Raw genomic sequence first — 17895 nt, 5'->3', positions numbered from 1 at the left:
TATGGCATGGCAGATTATCAGGAAAACTTCAGGAAAAATATCAGGTCAAAATATTGTTGCATATAAACATTAGGGAATTCTAATGTTAATCCTAAATATTTTACCCATTTTAGAAAACTACAAAGTCACTTATCTCTTGAGAGAAAGCAACAAGCTGAATTTAGTAACGACTGTCAGAATCAGTGGTAGTGGATCCTCTGGATCGACGACGACGTAAGCCGACACCCGGGACCGGAGTCTAAGTGGTACCCAGTTTTCACTAGAGCCTGCCGCAAAGCGGACCGGCCTTGGTGTTGAACTTGAAATTGGTGTGAACTCAGATTTGCTCTTCAACCTGTTAAGGACTGCCCATAGTACATGTACATCATCAAGCAGTTAAAGCGAATCTGTCAGCAGGAATGTCATTTTTAGCCTGTGACAAGTTCCAATAGCTTGATGCAATGCTGATGTTAAAAAATTACTTTGCCAGCATTCTGAATCATGTCAATACGTTATATAAGTTTAATTACATTACCTGAGTAGCATGTGGTGTGTCCAAGGGGAGGGGCAGCTCCTGTCTTTGTCTCCTCATGCATTCTTCCTCTTCTCCACACCATCCCCCTCCCGTATCTGCTCAATGCACATGACAGGAAGTGGGGAGGGAGCTGTAGGAGTCTGGAGGAGAGGAACCAACACAGGCACACACAGGTTGCAGCTGCCCCCTCCCCTGGGACTTGCCAGACACTGCTGGCAGGGAACCAGGTAATGTGAATTAAACTTATATAAACTACTAAATGATTCAGAATGCTGACAAAGGCATTTTTAAAATCAGCGTAGCATAGGCTAGCTAAAAATTACATTCCTTGTTCCAAGTTTCCTTTAAGGCTGTACAAAGGTTCACGGGCTGAGCCCTCTTCATACAGGGCAGATATCTGCTGTACTATACAGTAGACGCATGCAGCAATCTGCGCTGATTGGTGCAGGCAACAAGCATGACAGTTAACATCAACAAGGGTTGATTATTGGTTGCCAAGACATCAAGGATTCTCTGGAAGGCTCCTATGGCTGTTACTTAACACCCTTTGTCATAGCCTCTCAGAGGCAGGCTGTAATATAAGAGCTGTATTATCACAATATACTGTGACACAGTTGTGATGCAGTAGATTACATGAGCGATCAGACCAGAGGTAAAAGTTCAATTCACACTTTTTTTCTAGAATGCATATAAAAATAAAGCAAATCATAAACATGTCAGGTATCAGCACATCCTAAAAGTCCTAATCTGTTAAACCATATAAATGGTTACTCATGGAACCCCTGAAACAGAAAATACCAATCAAATGTCTGAGATGCCACTTTTTCACTATTTTACAACACTCAAAATTTAAAAGCTGTACAGTCCCCAAAATGGAAGGCAGTCCACTCGTCCTGAAGAAAATTACACCGTACACAGCTCTGTACATCAAAGTATGAAGCCTCAGAATACAGCTAAATAAAAAGAAAAATGTATACAAAAGATTGAGAGAAAAGCTATTTAAATCTAATAAAACCTATACAAATTTGGAACCTCTGTGATTGTACCGACCCAATGAATACATGGGATGTGTCATTTGGGGCGCTCAGTGTCCACAATAAAATGGTGCAAATGCATGTTTTCTCCATTTTCATGGCATTTGGAATTTTTTCCCGATTCCCAGTTAGTGGCATGGAATATTAAATACCATCACTAGAAAGGACAATTTTTTATGCATAAAACAAGCCCTCATGCAGCTCTGTACAAAAAAAAGTTGTGGATTTTAAAATGATGTATTTTTAAAGAAAAAAATGAAAATGACCTGTTGTGTTAATGTGATTCTGTATATCCTGATGGGCAGTGTGGGGAATTCAGTCAGTGAATAACTTTACTGGCGTAGCAGCCCTGAAATAATCTCAATGCCTTCTGAACCGCCATGCTCCAGCTTTAAAGGGAACCTGTCAGCAGAAAGTGGAGCTGGCACACTTATTGCAGCTAAGCAAACTTTTACCTGCCGTAGAAATATACGGCCACCTACCAGCTACATCAGCAGGTCAAAGCCTGTAGATTTATAAGGCATCAGTTGCCTGCACATGATAAATCTCCCCCATAGTATACTGTATGGTGAGTAGTACTTCCAGTTAGCGTCACTGGGTGTCGCTGTTGCACTGTAACTAATTCCCAGACGGGATTATCTATTTGCATTGAATGCTATTTGGTGCATTCATTACTGTAGATACTTAATTCTCTCTGGGGTTGGTCACTGTTAGCCAACAGCGTGAGCTACAAATGTACTACTAGTAGTAACACTATATGCACAAGGACAACTACCTTGGACAGTATGAACAGAGATAGATTCTACAATGAAGTATCTAAGCCTATCTACAGTCAACTCACAGCATCACCCGTCTCTCTGCTCACATACTGCAGAGGCTGACTCCTCCCACACATGTGACTGATCACATGACCGTGACATCAGCAAAGGTCCTTTGCTTTTTGGGATTCTCTTAAAGTGACAGTGACGTTGATGTTTATCCTTACGTCTCTCTGCTTTACGGCAGCGGCTTCATAGATTTCATTGCGACAGACACTGACTGGACGGTTGCAGGTAATATGCCAAGGAGGATGAGGTTGTGATTATGTTCTCATATGTAGTCATCAATATGTCACCAAGAACATCAGCTTCAGCACATTATAAATTGTATGGGTTCCCTGTAATAGAATACACCTGCAAAGGAGAGAATGTATTATTTGACCGCACATGCAGTAATTACCATTAGGCTTTGTTCCCACATTCAGTTTTTTAGAGAAAAGAGGAGGAGCGGCTTGTTTCAGAGATATCTTGTTACCCATAATCCACACCTGCATATGGATAAACCTGAACATGGGGGCACCTTCGGGGCGCGTTCACACGATGTGTTGCAACACGTTTTTTAATGTGTTTTTGACGCATCCCAAAGGCTTCAGCCTTGATCACTTGCAGAGTAGCAAACGTAGTGGAAACGCAATGTAACCTCAGCATGTGATCAAGGCTGAAGCCTTTGGAATGTGTCAAAAACACATAAAAAAACGTGACGCAACGCATCGTGTGAACGTGCCCTGACACACAACAGATGTGCTGCAGTGATTCCTGCATTGAAATCTGCAGCAGATCTATTAGGAATTTACCCGCAGAAAGCATGGGTTCATCCACATGGAAAGGTCACTTGGGCGACTTGTACATTGCACTGCCCATGGTGGCTCTGGTCATAATGACAGAAGCCACAATAATATCCACTACAGGGCAAGTTGTGCATTGGGAACGATAGACACAATAGATGGCTGGGCCTAATCCACTTACAAAATAACTCAACTAGTTTTTCTGTTCTTTCACCCTTCAATCTTTTGCAGGACAAAATGTTTATCATTTATATTGTTGTTGTTTGGGCCTTCTTACAAGTTTCCCATAGGCTTTAAAAGGGTCCTCATGTTAGCATAATTTGTGACTTTTGAGACCCCGTTGAGCACAAGTATTTTTTCACAGGAATGATTGAGATCATTGTTCTGGAGGTCCCATGGAAGTGAATGGAGCTCTGAATAGACTGCTGTATCATTCCTACATCCAAGTTGTGGATTCCTGTTTAGATAGGTTGAACCCCATGTTGTGGATCAAGTTTGCAGATTGAGAAATAGTTGAAAAAAGGGAACTTTTCAGGCTTTTTGACACACAACCCTCAGTGGCTAATATTTATTCAAGGACAGTGCATAGGTTAAGACAAGTCCAGTACACTGCACTAGCTTGCAGTCACATCCTTTCTCTTTGACTTATCAGTGGGAACCTGCATGCTACATGTACTGTAAAGTACATTTGTAAGTAAATGCATGATGATGATCATAATTATAGAACAGAAACTACCACTGTCCCAAACGGTTGGGAGAACGTCCCAGCTTCTCCCGCTGTGTCCCACACTTCTCCTCTGCATGCGGGTCCCGACAAGAATCTTTCATCGGGATCAGGAGGCGGAACAGAGAGGAGATGTGAGTGACACAGCTACTCCCTCACACCTTCTGGAGGTGGAACACGACTGCTGCCAGCTCCTCCCTCATAGATGGCTTAAAGGGAACCTGTCACCAGGAGACCCATTTTAGCACTCCCCCAGTCCCCACAGAGCATAGTACATGCTCTGCCAAAGTGTTTTTGTATAAAAAAATTGGTTTTACAGAAAAAAAGATATGTTATATTGTACCTTTCATTAGCATCTGCTGTGTGACTAGGCAGTTGCCAAAAGGGGGGGTCTGGAAAGGAGCAGTTCCCCCCCACCCTTGGGGAACAGCTTCTCCATGTGACCTTTTCAAATATATGAAAACACCCATCATTTGGCTTAGCAACGCCCCCTGCTCCTCTACAGCCAATCCCGAGTGTGGGGAGTTATTCATATATTTGAAAAAGTCACATGTTTCCCAAGGGTGGGGGGGGGGGGCTGCTCCTTTCCAGACCCTCCCATTTGGCAACTGCCTAGTCACACAGCAGATGCTAATGAAAGGTACAATATAACATATCTTTTTTTCTGTAAAAGCAATTTTTTATACAAAAACACTTTGACAGTGTATGTACTATGCTCTGTGAGGACTGGGGGAGTGCTAAAAATGGGTCTCCTGGTGACAGGTTCCCTTTAAGCCCTGCCTCTGCTCCCCAAGCCTGTTTCCGGAGGGGGGAGGACACATTATAAAGAGCTGCTGTTGGTGGCAGCACATTATAAAGGGGAGATGTCTACATTATGAAGGGAACTTGCCAGGGGCGCTACAATATGAGGAAGCCACAGTGTGAGCGGGAGATGGGCGGGAATGAACTGTGTGGGGGTGGCATAAGGGTGGGGGAAAAGGTGTGACTTAGCGAGGGAATTTTCAATAAGTGTGCCACAGCCTTTGTCCCTGTTTTGGAAGGTATGCATTTCTAGTCTCTCACACTGCCTTGGTGTGATTTTGGCCCACTCTTCTTCCAGTCTCTTCCACAGTTCTGTGACTGTTGTGAGTTTCTGGCGTAGAAGCACTGAAATAATTGCAATTTCTTGCGCACTGTGTTCCTGCGCACATTCTAAATATATGCAAACATTCACTGCAGAACGTTCTTAGATCTCTACTCAAAACTACAGCAGGTTGGACCCGGTGTAAACATTATGAGGTCTAAGCCTCATTATGTATCCGCCGGGTCAAGCGGGGATTTATCATACGTCGGTGCACAGAGCACTGACATGATAAATCTCCCCTGTAATGTTTTCCATCAGATCCAAATATATAAAACCTGCTTTTATAACTAAATTGATCTGTGGACCACTTCTCCCCTGTTCACACAAAATTCAGTAAAAAAAATGAAAAATGACAGAGGCTTTCCAATTTTGTTGCCTGCTTGTGTCATAAGTAGTCTGTTTGGGAGGTACTTGCCATTTTAGGGGTTTAGGTGAGTTTTTTTTGGTTATTTTTGAAAAACAGTTTAATAAAAAGTGCTTAATAAAAGAAAATTGCTATGCAGGTAGAACGTTCCTTTTCGATGTCATGATCACGCTAACAATAGTCGTACTATAACTAATCTACAGTTTGGACGCATGCTCCATGCTACCTGAGGATGATGAGCACAGTTGATATGAATTACCATCACACATCAGTGAGTCCAGGATGATGCAACGAGTCAACAAAAATGTGGTGTTGGCTGTGCTGACAGCTGCAAGCACCTTGTTTCTATTGTTTCAGCTGTACTACTACCGGTACTACATATCTGGAAAGGTGGGAACCCTTTTTCTTTTCTATGCTGCCAGTGAATTGTTATACCAGTCAGCTAGTATTTTCACTTTTATATTATGTTATTTTTCTGTTTAGAATGGCGCTGCTTTCTCCAGGTTGAAAGGAAGTTTGTCTGTACAAGATGGTACACGCTGGGTAAGTAGACACTAAACAGGAAGTTTTTCAAGTTTAGCACAGATAGTTCCCGAAAACTGAATAAATGGGCTACTTCACCAATCCTTTTTTTTATTATTATTATTTTGTCAGTCACTGCCAGAGAGGATGACGCTTTGGTTAGTCTCCTATGGAAAATACTCAGGGACAAATTAGCAGACCCTCTATTCTTTGTATTCTTATTGGACAAAGTTTTATTATGACAAGTGGGAGTCTGACTAAAGGGACCCATACCAAGCATGAGAATGCCCCGCTGATCCATTCAATGTGATGAGGAGTGTTGAATAGCTCTCCACCATTTCTGGAACGCTTAGGTGCAGGACAAACACTATAACTGGTTATTTCTAGTGCTCCTATACAGATAAGACGTTTTAGTAATATGTTATATATAGAGTACTCTGTAATGTATTATTTTATTTGTATATGTCCCCTATGATTTGTAAAGCGTTGCGCAATATGATGCCGCTATATAAATAAAAATGATTATTATTATTATTGAGACTTGCTGATGAGATGCTGTCGTAGTAGTGTGCATGTTCCACACCTTTTAAATTATACTTCAACAAGAATATACTATACCTGAATACTTGTTTTGCATGGTCTGTCACAGGACTAAAGCCATCATTAGTCCATTTAACCCCTTACGTCACATGTCAGCTGTGGGTATATGGAGAGGGCTCACGGGCTAAGCCCTCTCCATACAAGGTGGGTGTTTGCTGCATATTTCAGCAAACACCCACCCGGTGCTAGTTAACCCTTTGATTGCCACCAGCAAATCTGCCGGCTGTGGTATAAAGCTGGCTGCGCATGGGCTCCACCATATTGGTTTAGATCAACGTTCCCCGTGACATCATCTGTCTCCATGACTGTCTCTGGTCTTTGTAAGACCCAAGTCTGTACGCTTTCTGGCCATTTGTTATTATGTGCCAGTGGCACATTGTAATGAATAGTCAGTAAACTTCCCATATACTGCCAAACGGTAACATACAAAAAAATGTAATAAAACGTGATCAAAATATCGCACAGTCCTCAAAATGGTAGCAATGAAAACATCATCTCATCTTGCAAAAAATTACATGTCACACAGCAAATACCCAAGTATGAAAAAGTTACCGTCGGAACATGGTGAAATTAAGGGTTTTTTTGTAGAGAAGGTTTGATTTTTTTTAAATGTCTTAAAACACATTAAAAGTTATCCCCGTGATCATACTGACCCATAGAATAAAGTAGACATGTCATTTGGGGCACAGAGTGAAATCCGTAAAAACCAAGCCCACAAGAAAATGACACAATTGCATTTTTTCCACCAATTTCGCTGCATTTGGAATTTTTTTTCCCTCTTTCCAGTACATAGCATGGAATATTAAATACGAACACCGTGAAGTGCAATTGTTACGCAGAAAACAAGCCCCCATGCAGCTCTTTAAATGGAAAAATAAAAAAGTTATAGATTTTTGAATGTGGAGCGTAAAAAAATTACTAATGAACTAATCTGTGGGCTTCACCTTTGTTTTAATTTATATATATATATATATATTTTATATATGTATATATAAAAGTGAGGTAAATCTCTTCAAAGTTGCATACTTTCAGCTGAACAATACGGGATATTGTTAAAACTAAGTATGACATGGTATTAATCTCTACCACTTTTATATTCAGAATCAGAATATGTTGGTAGAAAGTGGCAGAATAAAGATGCCTAGCAGTGCTAAGTGATAAAATGATCCTATTTACAGTAAGTCCCTTACTTAAGAACACTTGACTTACAGACGACCCCCAGTTACAAACGGCCCTTTGGATGTTGGTAATTTACTGTACTTTAGCCTTAGGCTAAAATAAACAGTTATAACAGTTATCAAAGGTGTCTGGAATGTTTATTTTTAACAATAAAGTTTACCCTGGTTCTTATGACAACCCAACATTTTTAAAATTCAATTGTCACAGAGACCAAAAAAACTATTTGGCTGGGATTACAATTATAAAATATACAGTTCCAATTTACATACATATTCAACTTAAGAACAAACCTACATAACCTAACTTGTACGTAACCCGGGGACTGCCTGTATCAAAGTACACACTGTTACAATGTCTCTCAGGTCAGGCTTGGATCCACTTCTGTGTTACTGTCCACAGCAGAATTCCCAGTATTCTAATACTGGTATTCTATTCCCAGTATTCTAATGCGTATTTTGGAAATGCATTGATTCATAGAATATCAGTTAAGTTGTTAGAAATGTACATTACAACAATGGCTGATGGTTGCAGCTAAGAATGAAGCCCTGGATGCCAATGAAACTTACCATTATAAACAAGCACTACTTAGTATCATAGTAAGTATAAGGGCTTTCCATATAAACACCATATCTCATCCTAGCACTGTCCCCACTAATAAGAAAGTATACTGTTAGATGCTTACGAAGTTGAAATGTGCTAATTTTTCGCTTTCCTTCCAAACAGCGAGTGGTAAAGACCTTTTTAAACCTGGTTTCCAACCACAAGGTGCCAGTTTTTCTAGTAGATCCTCACATGTTGGGACTTCTAAGCAAAGACATTGAACAGCTGAGGAGCTCACCAGACAGTTTGCTACCTGGATGTCAATATTTCTGCAAGGCGAGAGACGTCACTACTTTTGGACTACTAGACAAGATATGGGAACACAAAGTGAGGATACTCTTTGTATAGATGAAGTATTGCTACATTGTGAAAACTGCATGTATCTCTGGTTCTGTAGCTCACAGAACTACATATTTTAAAAGATGAGATTATTATCTTAAATATGATACCACCTCATAGTTCTAGGTTCTATAGAGCACAATGGGCATAGGAATTGATGCACTCATTTCGTCCTCAAGATGACAATATGACTCTTCTCATTCTCACATGACTTTGGGGGAGATTTTTTATAGGTCAAGGGGCAAGATTTAACATAAAAGATCCTATTTTAAGATCCTTTTCTACCCTACCTAAGGGTGCTAGTAGTTTAAAGAGGACCTGTCAGCTTGAAAAACAGCACTCGGAGCTGCTAACTTCTTACCAGAGAAGTTTGTTGTGCTGTACTGTGCATCTCCAATAAAAGGTTAAAGCATGCTCTATCTTTTGCCATATGTGTGGCCCAGCTGCTTGGCTTCCTGTGGATCACTCACCCCTGCACCTCTCCAGTGGGCTGTATTCGACTCCCAGGTCCCGGTCCGGATAGCATACATGTGTGTGTGAAAAGGGGCCTTAGATATATTAACTTTCCCAAAGCAAAGTGGAGTTACCCCCTCCAATGAGTTTCCTGCCAGGAGAATTGTATTCTTAAATTGAAGTCTGCATTCTCTTTGTGTAGAATTTAATTTCCTACAATTGCTATACTAATAGAACTCTCAAAGTTGCATATAAGGTATGATGCCAAACATAATATTTCTATACCAGAAGTCTGTATAAATGTAATTCCTGCATGTTACTGACAACCTATCACCACTACTCCTTTAAAATGTATTATAGGGCAGTATTTTTCGAGCTGCAGAAAAATTGGGATTTCAGTGGCAGAAATACGAAGGAAGAGATCCACGACTGGAAGGGATGGATGATCTTTCAGGAACAGAAATACCTCTTCATTATTTATTCAAGATGGCTGCTCACACAATACACTTAGTAGTCTTTTATGAAAGGAGTGGTAACTACCTGTGGCATGGACCTTTACGATTAAAGAGAAATATGGATAGAAAGTTTGCACCCTTCAGAAAGCTTCAGTTTGGCCGATATGCTGGGGCTTATAGTAGGTAAGGCTGTACCTTATTTTTTTTTAGAGGCCATCATAGAACTTCCTGCTAAAGAAACATTACTCTTAAGATATTTTGGTGTTTATAAATACAAAGGCGATGTTAGAAATAACACTAATTATCTTACGATATTGCCACCTTCTATGGGGGTCTGGATTAGAAAATAATGTCATTGTTATTGGATTCGAACCAAAAAAAAAATCCACTTCATACAGTGAAATCCTTCTTAGTGATTTTATTTAAAAATAATTGTGTACAGGTAAAAGACACTTTTCTGACTCGGATGAAGTCATTCCACTCAATCCAAGTCCGAAACATTTTATTATTTTTTTTATTCGGTTCCAATACCAACTACATTGATCTGTTCTCTGGATACACACTGAGCCCTCAACCAAAGCCCAGAAGGATCCACAAAGCAGCAGATGACTAATATACAAAGCTACATCCATCTCCTGTATGGGCACAACCTGCAAATGTGAGCACCTACTTCATAAATTCATAATAATTTAACAATGCTACACTATATTTGTGCTTCTGTCCCCTTTCTCTCCTGCAAGTCGACCTTTTATGAGATGGGACATATTGGGTAACAATTGAACAGTCAGGTCTATAAGGAGTTGTACCAAAATGGACAATTGTCTCCTCTCCTGTGCCATTCCACCAATTTATCCATCCAATACAACTTATGCAATTTTTTTTTTCTTTTACAGTTCTGATCTGGTTCATATGACTGTAGATGGATTAAAGTTGAAGATACCAAGAGATCCCTTACAGTTTTTATCTGCGGTTTCACATTCAAGGTTTTTAGAATGTCGCTACAAAGAAGCTCGATCTTTTTTTAAGGTTGTTTTACTTATCCATTTCTGTCCTCCAGTCTTCAATATATATTATTACATACACCCTTTAATGACTAGACCTTAAAAGGCTATCACAACCAGGTATTTTGATTGAATTTTCGTGCATATTGGTGTAAGGGCCCTAATTCTTTTTTTTGCTCTGCTACCTTAAACATTTTAGCAGCATTTGTTTTGTGACACATAAAGCTAGTGAAAAATTAAGAAATGTTAAAGGACTTTTTAATGTTACAAAAAGTGGGGAAAATAGATTTTTTTTATGATGTAAAGTATATATATTTTGGCAATTTTCAAATGAGGGGTCTGACGGTGGTATATCGGAACTCCTTTTCTTATGATCTGTGGGAGACCCCCACCGATCAGAAAGTTAGGCTCTATCCTGTAGATAGGGCCTAACTTGTTTTGTGTTAAACCGGTTTAACACCACTTAAACATTATTACATCCACTACTTAGAAAATATGATGTCACAGCTTATTACACCTATCTGCACAGTATGTCTAGAAAAATCTTTATACTCTTTATACTATATCTCAGTGAGTTGGCTCTAGACTATTGCTGCCTATGGCCCTTAGGCTGCTGGAAAGAATATTGCTGCATGCTCCATAATAGAGTCAGGCCCCATAATCATGAACAAAAATATATGATCATAAAATAAAAACAGATTATAAAAAAATAATTCATTTTTAAAATGAAAACTGCTGAGATAGTCCCTTTACTGGTGGTTTTGTTAAAATACTATATTTCTCTCTAGCTCTATCCTGAAGACACATCATTGGAAGGAATTGAATTTAGAAAAAAAGCCAAAGCGCTTTTACACCTGGCAGCCTCAACTTTACACTCCTTAGGTGTCAGTTTCTGGATCAGCAGCGGCACATGTTTAGGTAATACAATACCACTACCTAAAGTATTATACAAAAGTGTTAGAATCATCATATCCCGCTACTTCATCTTCTCTGTTTAATAGGTTGGTATCGACAGTGCAGCATCATTCCTTACAGTAAGGATGTGGATTTAGGAATTTTTATACAGAACTACAAACCTGATCTGGTTCCAGCATTTCAGAAGGCCGGACTCCCTTTGAAGCACAAATTCGGCAAAGTTAGTCTGTTTTTTTTTGGAATGCCTACATATTTTTCAAATTTTTACTTTGTTTTATAGATTACAATTTCTGTATTGTTTGTTTAGAAAACTGATGCAGCAGTAACAAAGCTAAGTCAAAGAAAACCTAAATAGTCAAATAGTTATAAGTTTATTTAAAAGAATAAAACTTGGCAAGAAACTAGTCATCTGACAATAACCTAATTGCTATCCAAAATAATTTGAGAAAAAAAAGAATATTACTCACATTTCACCATGCATTATATTCTGTCTGACACTACTCTGCAAATGGACATCTTAACTGGGTAGCAGTAAAAATCTAAAAAAAAACTTGTGTTGAAAGATTCTAATAAAAATGGGAAGTTTTACAGGACTATGGTTATCTCTATTTTTATAAAGGGCCTATTTAAAGGACATCTACCACCAGGATGAAAGACTGTATGCAAATGACCCTGAGAAGCCTGGAGCCCCTCAGGCTCATTTTGTATACAGTCCTTCATCCTGGCGCTTAAGTTTTGAATCAGCATCAACAGTAGAGCTTCAGTTCAACCAGGGAAGAGTTATTATATTATTATCCAGCAGGTGGCAGTGTTATTTCACAGTTGTGCTGCCTGTGTAAGTACAAAGCAGGTCCCTGATAGCAAACGTAGTTTGATTGAGAAGGGTTATTTAATATGCTTTATCCATGGATAGTGTAAATAATGTATTCCCAAAATACATATAAGAGAGAGAGGCAAACGCCATGGCACAAGGCTAACACATAGAATAATTTAATTAATGAAAGGACAGACCAAGACGGGTAGGAATCGGAGCAACATCTAACATATAAAATAGGTTCACACGATAAAACTATATTCCATAATAATAATTATTTAGTTATTCTGGAAAAAAAAACACCAAATTCATTAATATAAAAGATACAAATAAATACAATAACATTCATGAATTCAATGTGAACACATGGACTGCATTCATAAGTTGCATGTACATTGCGTTTAGTAACCCATTGCAATCGCAAGTGGGTGAGGCTCGGCCCAATTGCAATCGTGCGCCCTCGATTTCCTGCATCTGTCGCTTCCCCGGTCAGGTCCGCCGGAGTTCACCATCTTCTTCCCGGTGTATCTAAGTGGATTGGTTGCGACACAACTTGAATATTAAATCCCGCGCTGAGTCTGAATCGGCCCGCCACCCCGATTTCTGTCGCATGAAACCAACGCCGCTATTCCAAAATCCGATCGCATGCAACACAATCTTCTTCTCAATAGCTGTCACAGCGGTGCAAATCCCAAAAATTTCTAAAAGCCAATGAAAGTGCGATCCTTGGACCCTTAGTAAATAAGCCCCATTGTGTACATGCAAAACATGGAGTGCTCATTACTGTTTATAAACGCAATGCAAATGCAACGTATGAATGAAGCCATAAAGTACAGGATGTCCCCGTGTTACATACATAATAGGGTCCATAGGTTTGTCCTTAAGTTAAATTTGTATGCAAGTCGAAACTGTATATTTTATAATTGTAGATCCAGACAAAAATTTTTTTTGCCCCAGTGACAATCGGCGTTTCAAAATTTTTTGCTGTAATGGGACCAAGGATTATCAATAAAGCTTCATTACAGACACCTTACAGCTGATCATTGCAGTCTGGGACTATAGTAAAGCATCCAGAGAGCTTCACCAGAGGTCATAGTGGGCAGAGGGGTCCGTCTGTAACTATGGGTCATCTGTAAGTTGGATGTCCTTAAGTAGGGGACTGCTTGTATTTCAAGTTTGTCTAGCCGTGATTTGCACTTCCGATTAGTTGATGTAGTTTATGCTAGAAAACTTCAGACGAATTTGCCACATTTGCTTGATTTTCTTTTTTTGTCATGCCCCTTTTTTCGTATTTAAAGTGTATTTGTTGGCGCAAATTACAATAGAATGCTGTCCAAAACTGCTTGATGAATCTGCCCCAAAATGTAAATCTATCTTGGCGCAGATTTTGACAAATTGCATTATAAAATGTAAGTGGATTATGTTACATGTGGTAAATACTCATATGTGCTAAAGCATAAATAAATTTTAACTTGGTAAAACATTGAAAAAATAGAATTTCTGGGTTAATTGCAAATATATCTGTCTATTTCCAAATAAAAAATTCATCAGGGTTCAACTAGATGTCATGTGACATCAGTAGGATGTAGTTGCATTAGACAAAATGGTAACATTTTCAGGCAGAACATTAAAGAGATTGTCCGGAATTGCAAGCCCCAGGTGATTTAGAAACAAGTTTTACTTCCCTCTCTCCTGTCTAGATGGGAAAGCTGAAATACATTCATACATTCAGATTCGTACAATGACTATCCCATTCTGCTGTGATTGACATTACAGGTGGTCCAGTACTTAAGAACACCCGACTTAGAGACGACCCCTAGTTACAGAACTCTGGATTTTGGTAATTTACTGTACTTTAGCCCTAGGCTACAATAAACAGCTGTAACAGTTACCAATGGTGTCAGCAATGAAGCTTTATTATGACAATCCAACATTTTTAAAACCCAATTTTCACAGAGACCAAAAAAATTTGTCTGGGGCTACAATTATAAAATATACATTTCATACACTTGCATACAAATTCAACTTAAGAACAAATCTCCAGAACCTATCTTGTACGTAACCTGGGGACTGCCTGTACTGTGTTCCAGGACATCACTAGACCTGTGGTTCTTGGATTGGAGAGCGGTCTGAGCTCTTCCCTTCCCTATCATGTATAGTTAATTTGCATATTGTTTGATTTTTCTTTTTTAGCATGAGACCACCGCACTGAAACTTGATCTGGAAGGTTTTAATATGCTGTGCAAAGAACTGTTATTGTTTTATGTTAGATGTTATTTCAGAAAAATCCATCCTAAACTTCCTGATGCATTAGGGGACTTTTTTAGAGTTATGGGTTTCGGTATTTAAATAACAAACACTGGTGTCAGACAGTCCAGAAATGATCTGATTTGCTCTCATTTTCAGGTTGAAGATAGCCTGGAACTCTCTTTTCTTGGAAAAGATGATGTGAAACTTGACATTTTTTTCTTCTATGAAGAAGACGACTATATGTGGAACGGGGGCACACAAGCCAAAAGTGGCAAAAAATTTAAGTATGAATTTTTATGTTTGTGACTTTCTGTCTTATATTCTGTAAATTTAGTTAAAGCCAAATCACCCTGGTTAAAGTAGAAGCTGTTTGTATATTTGAAAACGCTTATTGACTTTTATGTGATTGGAAAAGTAAATCAATAATCTGCAGTAAGTTTATAATGGTAATTTTGCTGGTAAAATCTATGGATAAGATTTTGCATGTGAAATAGCTAGTAATGATTAAAGGAGTTGGCCTCTCTGTTACTTAAGTTGCCTATGCGCCATTACTACATTAATAATAATCCCTAAATGGTCATCAAATGATTTACATTTGTGCTGTCCGCAGTGTCTCCGTGATTCTTTGTTTACATGTCTGAGCACTGATGAAAAGGAGGGGCCTGCATTAGGAGAGATATGACTCATCCTGCTCCCTCCCTTCGTCCTGTGTCTGTCAATAAGTTGGACTGTGAGAGATACACACAGTGGGTGACACCATGAGGACAAGCTGAAACAGTGAGAGATTCTCTGTAGAAAATGCTCCACATATATACAACTCAATCGGCTCATGTGCCATATAAAACATATGAAGCATTGGTATTCTAATGTTGCAAGTACTAGTTGCGGTCTTGAAACAAAAAGCTTGCACTTGATGCCCAGTCAATGTATTTCCCTCATCTCCGCCCTCTGGCATATAACTTTGTACATAGGGGGAAGGAAGCACTTCCTGCTCACTGAACAAGTGCTGAGGGAGCAGGGGGGAGGGTGAGACAGTGTAACAGGCTGTAAAGCCAGATCACAGAGGGGCTAAGGTAACCCCACAGGCTTATTAGCATAATTATAAAAGTGGGCTTTAGAAGGAAGGAAGCCATGGATAAAAAATATAAGAAGATTATCACAGTCAGAATGTCTGGATCTATGAGTAAGTCCCCTGTTTTATCATGCTTGATTTTGATGGTAGATTTCCTTTAATACTCAGTTAGCTCCTGTTCACACTGCCTTTTGTATCTTTAACTTTATTATTTGTTTGTTTTGTCTTGTCACTGTGTTTTGCACTTTAGCAAATGTGAACAGGGCCTTACTGTGATGTATGCAACATCATTGTTTTTGGTTGTGATTAGGGCTACATCTTAAGAATTGCTGTAACTCAATACAGGATCAATACTTTTATGACATTATTGTGAGAAATTGTAAATACTATGTTTTATTCTAATTCTTCAATTTTTAGATACCTGTTCCCAAAATTTACACTTTGCTGGACAGAATTTTTGGAGCTTAAAGTGCAAGTACCATGTGAAACTATAGATTATTTAGAAGCAAATTATGGCAAGAACTGGAATGTCCCTGTTAAAGTCTGGGACTGGAAAAACTCCCCCTCCAATGTTCAGCCTAATGGACTATGGCCTGTCGATGAATGGGATGAAGTCATTCAATTGTATTAATCAAAGATTGTTAGATTGTGTTTACCCTAAATGTTATTTTATCTGAAATTGAACTATTTTCATTGCTGGTGTAGGATGGAGGAAGAGGAATGATGAAGATTACGTTTTGAGGCTCTTCTTTCAACCATAGTACGCACTGCCACCTACCTGCGTAGAATTTTGCTAGCACAAAGTACTGACAATACTTTTATTACCGTACTGTAATATAGAAATGATGCTTATAATATTAAAACCACCTTATAATGATTGGTTTCCCACAAACGCCAAAGCAGATATGTTTTGCATCCTTGTGCAGTTCCAGACATATAAAGAATTCTGTATTATCAGACAGACACAGAAATAAATAATGAGTCATTATCAGAACACAAGTTCTTCAATACAAGCAGGGAAATAAAGATTACAATTAATTCTAAGACACAATACTCACATTTTTTTTTAAATCAAAGAGGCTTCTTCATTCTGCTTTGATCTTGCAATATCAGACTATTTTATAATAGACTCAGAAGTCAGAGGGAATGGATTCTAAAGTCTTATGCAGCCGTATATGTTTGTATGGAGTTAGGAAAGTGATTTTAATAAAAAGAAAGTTGGAGAAAGTATTCCGATCACATTAGAAAAATGTGTGGTCTTTTTGCAATAAACATCTAGAGGATATTCAGAATAACAAACACAGTGAAATTCCTTTACTCTGGCATCTGGAAAGTATGATAATGTAGAACTGTAGCTTGATGGAAATTTTTTTAAGATTGCTTTAATGTAGTTAGAGTAAAATTAAGCAGCCAAAATCTACCACCATTTTGTGTAGGCAGTTCCTCTGCAGACCTATTTTTTCCCACACATCCATGATGTAGTGTTGTCCTGAAGTCCCTTATTCCTACGAGCCTGCAAATACGCAGGCAACTATCACGTTAGATGGATGTCTTGATAGATTGCCCATTATATAGGTCTTTTTCTAATTCCTCAGAGTTGTTGGGATTAGGTTGGGTTTACTTCACATCGGGAATCCCCCCAACATTTCCTTACAACATATGGCACAGAAGTATAGTGGGGTAAGGTGACCGGTGACTACTCCTCCCCCTGAATGCATGGGGAGGAGTGAACAACAGCAGCAGATAGTGTTTGGCTGCTGCTAATGTACGGTATGTTTCCCTAGTGATGTCACTTTCCTTATATAGACAGTTACATCACCAGCGTCCTTTCTCCTGCTGACGTATCTGCTCAGAGAGGCTGGGGATGTTGAACCCGCTCCCCATAGGGTTCTGTTGCCTCCCCAGAGCTTATTAGGTTGTTTAGCAGGTGGCAACAGGAGGGCAAGACGTAGCTGAGGATACAAGCGCACACACTTTAACGTTGAATAACCCAGACAGGACTTTTGATCTAATTAAAGGACATCTACCACCAGGATGAAAGACTGTATGCAAATGAGCCTGATGGGTTCCAGGCTCCTTTAGCACCTATGCAGCCTGGTGCCCCTCAAGCTCATTTGCATACAGTCTTTCATCCTGGTGGTAGATGTCCTTTAAAATCAGCTCACACAGTTAAATTTTGTTGAATCCAAGTTCTGCTTGTGATCCAGAGTTTGGGTTAAATTACAGAGGTTACTTGGTGAACTCTTCAACCTTGCCTTTCTCAGGAGTGACACACTGCCCCAACTACTGATGTTATGAATTAGGTAACCTCTGCATTTATTATCCGATCCCCA

General features: G+C 39.2%; 1 protein-coding gene across 2 annotated transcripts; it reads left to right on the top strand.

Moving 5' to 3' along the window:
• Positions 1 to 641: 641 nt before the first annotated feature.
• FKTN (fukutin) lies at positions 642 to 16340 on the top strand. 2 transcript variants are annotated; one of them, XM_072153726.1, is made up of 10 exons: positions 642 to 741; positions 5566 to 5752; positions 5846 to 5905; positions 8387 to 8590; positions 9416 to 9693; positions 10404 to 10536; positions 11300 to 11429; positions 11513 to 11646; positions 14647 to 14774; positions 15980 to 16340. In XM_072153726.1, exons 2-10 carry the CDS (start codon positions 5645 to 5647, stop codon positions 16191 to 16193), a joined length of 1389 nt encoding a protein of 462 aa, XP_072009827.1. In that variant the 5' UTR covers positions 642 to 741; positions 5566 to 5644; the 3' UTR covers positions 16194 to 16340. The 2 variants fall into 2 exon arrangements, with proteins under 2 accessions (XP_072009827.1, XP_072009818.1); XM_072153717.1 differs by lacking the exon at positions 642 to 741 and adding an exon at positions 2451 to 2600.
• The last annotated feature ends 1555 nt before the right edge of the window (positions 16341 to 17895 follow it).

This window comes from Engystomops pustulosus, chromosome 1, assembly GCF_040894005.1.
Source record: "Engystomops pustulosus chromosome 1, aEngPut4.maternal, whole genome shotgun sequence".
Classification (NCBI taxonomy): Eukaryota; Metazoa; Chordata; class Amphibia; order Anura; family Leptodactylidae; genus Engystomops; species Engystomops pustulosus.
Note: the sequence above shows the minus strand (reverse complement) of the source record. Positions and strands in the feature narration are given on the sequence as shown.